At 37.6% G+C, this 11,364-nt stretch overlaps 2 protein-coding genes across 2 annotated transcripts; one reads left to right on the top strand and one right to left on the bottom strand.

Moving 5' to 3' along the window:
• On the top strand, positions 1–4,606 carry LOC109175333. Its single transcript, XM_019324588.1, has 6 exons — positions 1–206; positions 1,225–1,399; positions 1,501–1,559; positions 1,649–3,265; positions 3,371–3,521; positions 3,612–4,606. The coding sequence occupies exons 2-6, from the start codon at positions 1,279–1,281 to the stop codon at positions 4,238–4,240; spliced, it is 2,577 nt and encodes an 858-aa protein (XP_019180133.1). The 5' UTR covers positions 1–206; positions 1,225–1,278; the 3' UTR covers positions 4,241–4,606.
• A 2,259-nt stretch (positions 4,607–6,865) lies between these two features.
• LOC109175512 (myb-related protein Hv1-like) lies at positions 6,866–9,650 on the bottom strand. Its single transcript, XM_019324780.1, has 3 exons — positions 9,368–9,650; positions 8,545–8,674; positions 6,866–7,735 (listed from the first exon to the last, which is right to left on the bottom strand). The coding sequence occupies exons 1-3, from the start codon at positions 9,498–9,500 to the stop codon at positions 6,982–6,984; spliced, it is 1,017 nt and encodes a 338-aa protein (XP_019180325.1). The 5' UTR covers positions 9,501–9,650; the 3' UTR covers positions 6,866–6,981.
• Positions 9,651–11,364: the final 1,714 nt, after the last annotated feature.

Raw genomic sequence — 11,364 nt, 5'->3', positions numbered from 1 at the left:
ATTTATTTTTCTGTCCCACTTATTTAATGCTTCGAAACTTTTTGCAGCGACCACTCAACATAACCACAACACAACGAGCAAACACTCCATTTCAGTGTAACCCTTCAAGCTCAAAACTTCTTTTACCCGATTGCCTCTGTATAAATTTGGGTTCTTGCTGCTCTGGGAAGCGGAATCACAGCTCAGCAGATCTTGGTTTGTTCTGGGTAATGTTATTTTTTCTTCGTTTTGGTTAATTTTATGCATCTCTGGTTGAATTTGAGATTTCTGGTTTTTTTTTTTTTTTTTTTTTTTTTTTTTTTAAATAATAAATTTCCTGGGTTTTGTGTGTTGTTTGAGTAAAGTTTTGTGCTTGATTATTGTCGGAGTTTGAATGCTTTGCTTAGCTCTTGCTGAGGTGTAGATTAGTTTTGATCATTAATGCCTTTAGTTTTAATTGTTAAGCATGGGATAAGACAGGAAACCTAATAAAGCTTGAATCTTTTTGGTAAAAAAAATTCATCCTTCTTAAGAACATGTATCTCAATTTACCATGTTGGAAATGAATTATGCCATGGATAATTTTGTTTTTGTTTTTGTTTTGGTTTTCATCAATTATGTGCTGTTTGTTAGGTTAATGTAGTGGAAAGAACGGAATAATTTGTTTTGTGGTGGGGTTGGTACAATTAACTTTAGTTAAGGCAGCTTTAAGAAAGATCTTGACTGGATCCTGGTCATGCTAATAGGATATGATAATTAGAGAGTGGAGGGAGAATTTTGCCCACAAAAGGCGAAATCCCTTGGCCTCCACACACCGGGTCGACGGGATAGTGGATGGGTAAATTACGGTGACTCAACGAACTGTTAGGTTGTAGGAATATTGCCTGGGGCCCACAATCTACCACCCAGGAACAAACTGAGCTTCCCATTCGGGCTGGAGGGAGAACTCTTATTAATGTGATGAATCTAGGGTCTAAGTATAAGCCAGTATTGATTACTGCCCCAGCATAAGAAGTGAAAAGTTGGCTAATAAAGAATTTCAATTTGATGTAAGAATGATTCATAATCTCAATGTATGAAATGTAAGAATGATTCAGTGACTTTTGAAATTCCTTTTCCTTTTTGTTTATAATCTCCTTTCTTTTATGGTTTTCTGTGTGAAATGTATTGCTCTATTTAATTCCACAAGTTTGTTTCTAATACCATTTCGAATCCATCAAATTCTTGTATTTAAATAATCTGCAGAGCGTTGTGCGAGTTTGGGAATGCTGAAAATTTCTTGATATCTCTACGTCGAGCATGGGGGCAGAGCGACATGGTTCCAAGAGGGGAGGAGGTTATGTTGGTGGCTTCCTTCAACTCTTTGACTGGAATGCAAAATCACGAAAGAAGTTGTTTTCGAGCAAGTCTGATTCACCAGGTAGGGTCGAAAAATATGTTTCTTTTCAGTCCTTAATGTGCCTCTTTTGATCTTGCTCGGGTGGCTGAACAAGTATAGTTTTCGTTCCATGATTCTTGTAGAGCATTCCAAACAGAAAAAGAGATGCGACGGGAATTTGCCAATGACAAGATACCATCTGGTCAGTGTACAATTAGAATGATATATTTCCCTTTTTTTTTTTTTTTTTTTTCGTTTTGATTTTTCCAACGAACTTATGCTTTGGTCCAGATTGATGAGGACGAGATAAATGCGAGTTCGAGCTTTAAAGGAAGTAGTAGCTATAGTTGTGCCTCATCGGTGACCGATGAGGAAGAGTGCGGTGTGAAAGCTCCCGGGGTAGTAGCGAGGCTTATGGGGTTGGATCCATTGCCTCCATCGAACTTCTCGGAGTTTTACTCTACTCCGTTTTCAGATACACAGTCTCGACAAGGGCCATATTGGCACTCGAGAAATCTCGAGTATTCAAAGTTGGATTCAAAGCATCAGAAGGTGATCAGCAGACCAATTGAGAAGTTCCAAACCGAGGTTTTGCCTCCTAAGTCTGCTAAATCAATCCCGATAACTCACCACAAGCTTTTGTCCCCAATCAAGAGTGCCACGTTTATCCCTCCCGAGAATGCTGCTCATATCATGGAAGCAGCTGCTAGGATAATCGAGCCCGGTCCTCAGGTTACAGCCAGAACAAAAATGCCCTCGGTTGGAAGCTCTTCAGGTCCCCTAAAAGTAAAAGATTTGAAAGAGAAAGTTGAAGCTTCTCAAAAACCGACTTCTCGAAGGCCAAGTGAAACTAATGCCACCAAATATCTCAAGGCACATTCTGCAAATAAAACACGGGAGAGAGTTCCTTCAGACTCAGAAGAAAGTTTTGGTGGAACGAAATCTAAAGGGAAGTCTATTTCACTAGCACTACAAGCAAAGGCAAATGTACAAAAACGGGAGGGATTGAATCCTAGCGGAAAGAAAGAATCATGTGACGAGTTTTTCAAAAGCCAGCCAGTTGCACAAAGAAATATTCACAAGAAACCATCTGCTATTAATGCACCTAATGTTCTTCGGCAGAACAATCAAAAGCAGAACTGCTTTGCTGATAGAGGAAAGTCACCTTCAAAGCCTCTTGTTTCTAGCTCACAAGGAAAGAGAACACTCACCGGGGATTCTTCTTTTTCTCGACAGAAGGGTTCGACTAAAAACGCCGAAAACTCTAAACTTAGTTCAAGGAGGCTGAGTTTAGAACTCAACAATGACAGAAAGGAAGAAGTATTCTCCAGCAAAAAAAGTGTAGTGAGGAAAAAACGGCCTATAGATGGCGATTTCCATTCCGAGAAAAATCCAACTTTGGGTAATGTCTCTTCTATTCATAAAAGTGGAAAACTCTTTCAATCTGGTGGGTTGATGGACAGGGAAGGTAGCTGTGCTGAAAGCAGCAAATGGAAAGGGACAGACATAGTTTCGTTTACATTCAATGCTCCCTTGGCACGTTCTATGGAGAAAAAATCTACTGATTTTAATGCAGATTATCGAAGTAAAAAGATGCATCATCATTCCCCCGATAGACTCAATAGTTTGAAGTTACCATTAGGACATGATAGCATTGGAGGTAACGATTTAAGCACTCTTTTGGAGCAAAAGCTTCGAGAACTTACCGAGAAAGTGGAACCTTCACTTCAGACTACTGTGTCGACCTTTCAAGTTCTGACACCTGGTCAGAGTGCCTTAACCCCGACAACCTTTTTGCATGAAAACAGTCAGCAAGATCCAATGGACATCGATGATCCAGTTAGCCAACATCACTTTGTCTTTTCTTCTACCGATTCTCAAGAACTGACTATGAAGCACAAGCGACAGGTATATTTTAGTCTCCCACTTTCACCTATTTTCTTTAAACAGTTTCTTCTAGTTTCTGAGAACTTTCCTCCATTGATTTGATTTGATTTTATTTTGACTCTTTAGGCAGTTGAAGGAATGGACCAGTATAGCAGCAACAGGGGTGAAATGAAGAAGTTGTTTGATCGTCGATTCCCAAGCCCAGTATCTGTTCTTGAGCATTCTTATTTTTCCGAAAGTTGCAATTATTCAGATACTGACAGTAATACTACACCAAGTAGGCTCCTTTCCTACTACCCGAACTATTTACTTTCGAGATCACAACAAATCATGTAAAAAGATTTAACCTTTACGCTATGAATTCCAGGTAGTAAGCAAAGTTCATCAATTCAAGCTCAAGAAGTGATTGGGATAAGCCCACTGAAGAGGTTCCATTCCAGGGAAGCCGATGCAGAGTTACTAGACTCAGCTTCTTCAACTTCCAGTGTCATTGAATATGGGAAATCACCAGAATGGGGGCTAGAATATGTGAAGGAGATTCTTGGTAATATTGATTTGATGTTCGAGGGTTTTGCAACGGGCAGAGATAGTAAGATAATAAATCCTCGCCTTTTCGATCAACTGGAAAGTAGAAAGGTGGCGAATGGCTGGGGGCGTGAGCAGAAATTACAACGAAAAGTTGTGTTCGATTGTGTGAGTGAGTGCCTCGAGTCAATGTGCACGAGCTATGTGGGTGGTGGATACGACATGTGGGTAAAGGGTGTGGCAGTGATCACGAGAAAAGAGCGTCTGGCAGAAGAAGTGTACAGGGAAGTATCGGGGTGGAGTTGCATGAGAGACTCGATGGTGGATGAGCTCGTGGACAAGGACATGAGCACGCATCGTGGGAAATGGATGGACTTCGAAATTGAAGCGTTCGAACTGGGATTACAGGTCGAAAACCGCCTGCTGAATTCTTTACTCGATGAAGTGATCAGTGACTTGCTGGTTCTTTGATGAAACTCGAGCATTTCTGCTTAGAATTGCCCCTCTGATCGAAAGGGCTCTCATCTTTCGACTTGATGAAGTGGTTAGTGACTTGCTGGTTCTTTGAAACTGAAGCATTTCTCCCTGCAAATGAAGAATTTCAGTTGGGATTACACAGATTTGCGCGGTTTTGTCATCAACAAACTGGAAATCTTGATCCAAGTTTGCCTTGATCTTCCTTGTTAAGTTATTTTTGATGGAATTGATGTTGCTGGACTGCAAAATCCAGGATACATATTATTCTTCCTGTCATCCTGTGCTATATTCTTACCCCCTCTATCTATTTTCCTGTTTTTGAAACCTCCTGCTTTATACATCATTCATTGATTTTGATTTTGATTTATACATGTGTTCCCTTTTATACATCATTCAGTTTCATAGGTTATAATATATCAATAAATGTCACATCAGATAATTAAGTTTCATTGATTTTGGTTTTTAAGTTTATTTTCATGATTATTGTGTATAATTAATAATTAATATAATACGGAGTATAATACAATATATATTTTGGGGTTAATTGGGACGGGGTACAATCTTCATCCCCGGTGGGGATGGGAAACTCTCCCTACCTCCGCCACGTTCTTCGAAAAAATTTTCGTCATGTCCTTTTTGCCGATCGAGGACGATAAAAAAAAAATGTTGCTGTTGCATGGTCGAGCCATTCAAAGCATTATATTAATGGTATTTCCCACATCGAAGTCGTTTTTGGCACGCCGTGCATGGGCTGCTGGATCGATCCTTGTACTTATTTATAGAAGAGAAGACGCGCGGTAGCTAGCGACGTGGAAGGATGCAATGTTTTACTTTTTAGTGACGGATCACCTTGGTGTTATAGGGCAGCTTTACTTGTTTTACATGGTTTACTTCCCGACTTAGATGGTCCTTTTAGATGTGACTTGAATACACTTCTCGACCACATGATTTACATGTGCACTTCCTAACCTGGAGGGTCTAGATGTTTACTTCTGGACTTAGATGTTAGTAGACGTGTCATCCTCTATGTTAGTAGACTTACCGACCTTTGTAATAGTAGACTTGTCGACCTAGACATCAGTGGACTTCCCGACCATTACTGCTAGATAGGTCTGTTCTATTCTCACCTCACCAGTCATCGCCACATCAACAACTTACACGTGTCATGATGATGACCAACATAAATGTCCAATAATACGAGTGAAATTCTTCTCCCAACTTGTACCATGCCAACTTATATATATATATATATATATATATATATATATATATATATATATATATATATATATATATATATATTCTTTTCTAGTTTTAATTTCATGTAAAAAAAAATTATCTCGTTACCTTTTTTTTTTCTTCCTGCTATTCACTTCTGAAGGATGTGTAATCCCGAGTTTACACTATCATATTGACAATATGAGACACATCATATTCACGTTGGATGGCAAGGGATGAGCGTATCTTCCACCTTTATCTATATATATTTAAAAAAATTATCTCGTTACCTTTTTTTTTTTCTTCCTGTCTTTCTCGACAAATATCTTTTTTTTTGAATGCTACTGACTTTATTACTAACGCCTCCATTGAAACTCGAACTCACAACCTCTCAAATAAAAATCCAACCCAGATACCATTAGACCACAAGGCCTTGGTCAGTCTATAAATATCTAACACAAATACGAATTACAAATGTATGTATTTTAATTTCTCAGGTTATAAAATAATATAAAAAAAATTAAAATAACCTGAGCATGGTACATGTAATAATGATTGCACGAACTCCTGAACAGAAAATTAAAGATTGCATTCGATGCATGTGAAACAAATATGTGGATATATGGAGAGTGAAAGAGACAGTTGAGGGTTTTGGTGATCCAAGGAAATCCAGCAAACCAACATAGTTCACATGCTCATTCAATCACTCAACTTCAACACAATATTCTGAAACGTCGTTTCAAACCTCTCAACAACGTAAATCAATCAAGGACATACCTTCTTGCTCCGCTAAAACAAGTAATTTTTCTGTCTCATTCAATTCGTTTTTTTTTTTTTTGGACCCTGCAAAGAAATTAAAATTATTTACTTTCTTTTGTTAGGCAAAGAAATACAAAGAGCTAAGCGGTTTAAATTGAGAACGGTAATAAACAATTATGATCTCACAAGCTAAGGAATATAATCAAAATTCAATCTAGTTTGTGGTTATCAAGCTAAGTTAGCCGTCTAAAAAGATTCAATAGACTTGTATCAGAAATAGAAGTGTTATTGGATAGTGATAGGTTTAGTCAACTTTAGGTGTTAGGAAGATAATATCACCAATTAATGTCACAAACGAATAATATTAGGTGAAAGAGGATGAGTGGGTAGGTATATATGATTGGAGTAATTAATATTATTTGGTTACTCATTGGCTTTATTCTTAGAAGAGAAGCAATCATTACACGACAACTCAATTGATTTCTAGGTGGAGTTATTGTAAGCATCCAATATTAGTTCTCCCATCTAATAGACGGTTGAATTATCGTGATTTACCTGTTCACTATCTTGTTAGGTCATGCGGGGCTCTGGGAGCGAAGAAATTTCACCTTTTGTGGACAGGAAGGGATACCTTTACCCCAGTAGAAGGATATTTATAGTTAAACTTAAGTAATTATGGGTCTAAAACACAATTATGGCTTAACTAACATACAATTACCAAACACAATCATCTTCCCATGCAGGTTGCTAGTAGTATTTCATGAACCATTAGCTGTATTAGTATTAGTATTATCATCCCAGGGCCACGCGAACATGTCATCTAAGCCATCCCAGAACTCATCATATCCTTGAAACGCATCATCACCCAAACTCCAGTTCACCCAATCGTCGTCGTCGAAGATGGAGTCGCCGGGAGCCGGCAACTGGTAAGTGTACATTCCCAGGGTCGTGGTTGCTGCAGTCTGGCCGTCGCTGTAGCCTTCACTCTCCGGCTCAGGACCACTTTCCGAAGGGTGCCCCCTCCCCCTCCCACCATTTATTGCTAATAAAGCCCCACTCGCATCTTCTTCACGGGTCATTTCATCGAACACCTGGCAGTCAAGTTGTCGATTGTCGCACGGCTCAGGCGAGAAGACATCGTTTTCAGCGCGTCCTTTGGGGGCGAACGCTTTCCCGTCCTTTCCGGAGCCCTCCGAGGCATTAATGGCGGTCCCGCCGTCGCTGTTGTGGACCGCCGAACTGGATCCTTGACTGCCGGGGGGCTTGTGTTTATTTCTAAAAGACGCGGTTGCGACGTGGAAGGATGCGGTGTTGTACTTTTTGGCGACGGATCGGCTTACACGCCCTCCTCTTCTCCGCCGTGCAGCCGCCGCGTCCTCCGCCACTTGCACCGCCATGGGGGCGTTGATGCTCAACCGGAAACTGTAAATTTTGCGGCTGAGATGAGAGTTCCAGTAATTCTTGATTTCGTTATCTGTTCGTCCCGGCAATTGACTTGCTATCAATGACCACCTGCAACATTATACATTAACATCTTTAAATAAGATTTTTGAAATGATAAAATATTTATTATTCATACAATTCGTGTGAATAAATTTGAAATATATTTACATATCCATCCAATATATTAAATATACTCACTTTTTTTTTTTTTTAAATATACTCACTTAAATTGTGTGTTCCGGTTACAAATAACTATTTTTGTTTAATGGCCAGAAAAAATGTGCAACTATTATCCGAGAGCGTACACGAAGTAAACCATATTCTTGTGTAATACTATAATAGCCTGCAATAATCAATCATATTATACTCCAGTAACACCAATGTCAATCATCAGGGTAGACTATTCATGCCCGCACATGCTTAGCTCAATGGTTCAGTGGACAGTATTTGGGAGAAGAGATCAAGGTCCGAACTTCGATGGCGGCGGTGTAGGAATTATGTCCAAAGTGGACAGATTCCTTGTGCACACAGACATTAAGTCACCGTGATTTACACCCTCCCAAATGCTTTGTCGGGCTCTTATGGTTGGGGATTCAACCTTCCAATGAAAAAATGTAATTTATGCCCCTTACAAATAATAATTCGAAGAATGAACAATATATGTCACGTTTTAAAAATTAAGAAATAATATTTACACCACTAATAATTTAAGGATAACATTGATAATTAACATATTTATGAGGATCTGAAGGGACATAAATTACAATTTTCCATATATATAATGGTACGTTAGTGGCAGATTTTTGTATGTACATTTTAGGTTATGGTGTCCCAGTCCTTTAGGGGTATCATTAATAATATTTAAAATTAAGACTGACCTATTGCCCAAAGATGTATGTAATTTCACTATGGTCTCTTCTTCATCAGCAGTGAAGTTTCCCCTCTTCAAATCTGATCTCAGATAATTGATCCATCTCAATCTGCAACTCTTCCCACACCTCTGTAAACCTTTAGACAAATAATGCAAATAAATTAGGATGTAAACTACCAAGACTATGTGGTCTAATGGTACCCAGGTTAGACTTTTATTTGGAAAGTTGTGTGTTCGAGCCTCAATGGAGGCGTTATTGGCTCTTTGCATTTTAGTAGGTTGAGAAAGTGTTATTGGCTCTTTGCATTTTAGTAGGTTGAGAAAGTATTACTATATTGTAATTAGGATGTAAACTATTGACGATGTCACATAAAAAAACGTCATACAAAGATAGATGTACAAATTCAAAGTGGTCATTCTTTTCAATTTTGTTAGTGGTTTATGTAATCACCATTTTTTTTAATAACCCAAGTTTTCTAACTTGACCAGATTATATCCTAGACCCCTATAAACCTATTTCGAGTTATTAATCGGGTCAATATAGTTTGAAGACAAACTCAACACCAAACTGTACTCTTAAACTCAAACCACCAGTATTTATTACAGGATCGGAATCAAATTCCACCTTCCCGTCGAGAGCAAGTAAGAGAAACTTCTCCTTCACTAGACTAAGGCCCCCGGAGTATGAAATAGCATCAAGAAGCTAAGATTGAATTTTTCAAACCTTTAAAATAGTTAAAAAGTTGGTGGGAATGCCTAATTCTAATCATAAACTCTACTTTTTCAACCAGATGAATGAGTAATTAGGCAATATGTAATGAACAAAATACCAGCATTCTTGGGAAGTGATCTCCAAGAGCCTTCTCCATTTTGATGGATATAGTTGATGAGCCTCTCATCTTCTTCTTTGGTCCACCTTCCTCTATTCAATCCTTCCTTCTCACAACAAGGTGCTCTACCCATTTCGGAGAGTTTGACGATTGTGAGCTGAGGGGATCTGATCTGCAGTACGTACTCAATAATGCGTAGCTAGCTAGCTACTTTGTATATATGTAACGTTGATGATCCTTAACCAACTTTTGTATCTTGTGGGCGTAAGCAGATATTTAACAACGTAAGAAGGCAAGGGAGCTAAGGAAGTTGAAGAGATGTGGGACTACGTTGATGAAGATTGGTAGTTAAGGTGTGGAATTTTTCATACATAGAGTAACCCTTGTTGTATACGCCACACACACATAAAGGGCACCCTCTAATGCGAACAGTCGTCCAGGAGAGAAATAAGAACCATTTACAGCTGTCCACGTATTCAAATCAATAAATTAGATGTAATTTTTTTAAAAAACGATACGGTGGTATTTTCGTAACTAACTCAAATTTTGGTGTGAGTAAATGTGTTATAAGTGCAAGTAGCTAGTGCACCTTTGCAAGTAAAATCACTTACAAGTGCAAGTAATTTACCTTGTTAACATTCGTGCACGTAGGTGTAACTAATTATAACGTTAAGTGCAACTAGTTATAACGTTAGGTGCACTTAGTATTAATGCTTAGTGTAAATTTTACTTGCATTAGTAATACATTTTACTTGCACGTAGGTAAAACATGTGCTTAGGTGAAAACGTGAGAACACACACATTATGTGCATCCATCTGATATTTTTTTAATGGTCTAGATTAGATTAAGTGTGTGCGAACGCGCATTAAATGTGTGCAAACGCGATTTAGTATGTTTGCACACATTTAATGCGCGTTCGCACACACTTAATCTAATCTAGACCATTAAAAAATATTAGATGGATGCACATGATGTGTTCTCACGTTCTCACCTAAGCACATGTTCTCACTGGAACCCTACCCTATATATATATATATATATATATATATATATATATATATATATATATATATATATATAGTGTGTGTGTGTGTGTTGGGTTAGAAGAATATGATTAATAGGGTTCTATTATATATACTCCCAATTCTTACTGCATCGATTAATTTTACTTCTTGATGTGACAGGTACTAATAAGTTATTTTATTATCTACATTAAAATTTTAAATATAAGTGTAAAAATTGAAGTAGAGAACGAAAGTACACAGTATTTTTCAGTTAAATATTCATTCTGATCTTTTTGTGCAGACATAGGTCGTACTCCAGTACATGGACTGAGATTTCTTGTATTGGAAAGGAAATCGCATTATTGGGAGAATTAAGCCCAAGATCCAAGAGGACAATAGTTATTGTCCACACAGCTGTGTGGATAACAGCTCAAAATTGATGTTATTTTGCGTAATATTTTATTTACGTGACCTGTTGCAATATATATTTTTAATTATAATTTATAATGTACATTATTCTAACACATAAAGTACATTATCTTACCTCAAAAGTTTTATTATTGTAATTTATAATATATATTATTCTAACACGTTATTGAAAGAAATTATTAAAAAATAAAAACAACAAAAACAAAAACACTTTAGTAGGGCAATAAAGAACAAATTATGAGAGTGAAAGAGACAATTCACCCTTTTTGGTGATCTGACAAATTTTACCTGTCCAAGAAATTCCACCTGTATTCATATGCAGCAAAGGCCAACATGGCAACGTGGTCATCATTCAATGTCTTCGATCAGTTTAATTGTTTTTTTTTTTTTTAATACGATGAAAATGTTTTTGACAGCCTCAAAACTTTTGATTTATGAAAATGTTTAATCTGCTAGTATTTAATATGTAATTAGATTAAAGTTTATAGTTTGAATTTCAATTGTTTTCTTCGTATCAATATACAAATGCTAGTAATAAGTGAATTATATTGAGTACCACTATG

Source organism: Ipomoea nil, unplaced genomic scaffold (genome assembly GCF_001879475.1).
Source record: "Ipomoea nil cultivar Tokyo-kokei standard unplaced genomic scaffold, Asagao_1.1 scaffold0688, whole genome shotgun sequence".
Lineage (NCBI taxonomy): Eukaryota > Viridiplantae > Streptophyta > Magnoliopsida > Solanales > Convolvulaceae > Ipomoea > Ipomoea nil.
Note: the sequence above shows the minus strand (reverse complement) of the source record. Positions and strands in the feature narration are given on the sequence as shown.

Excerpts from the sequence above, each read along its gene's own strand:
- LOC109175333 (XM_019324588.1), top strand. The coding sequence starts at position 1,279 with ATGGGGGCAGAGCGACATGGTTCCAAGAGGGGAGGAGGTTATGTTGGT. Across the intron at positions 1,560-1,648 it reads CAATGACAAGATACCATCTG|ATTGATGAGGACGAGATAAA; the intron begins GTCAGTGTACAA and ends GCTTTGGTCCAG. Across the intron at positions 3,522-3,611 it reads TGACAGTAATACTACACCAA|GTAGTAAGCAAAGTTCATCA; the intron begins GTAGGCTCCTTT and ends TATGAATTCCAG.
- LOC109175512 (XM_019324780.1), bottom strand. The coding sequence starts at position 9,500 with ATGGGTAGAGCACCTTGTTGTGAGAAGGAAGGATTGAATAGAGGAAGG. Across the intron at positions 8,675-9,367 it reads ATCACTTCCCAAGAATGCTG|GTTTACAGAGGTGTGGGAAG; the intron begins GTATTTTGTTCA and ends ATTTGTCTAAAG. Across the intron at positions 7,736-8,544 it reads CATACATCTTTGGGCAATAG|GTGGTCATTGATAGCAAGTC; the intron begins GTCAGTCTTAAT and ends ATAATGTTGCAG.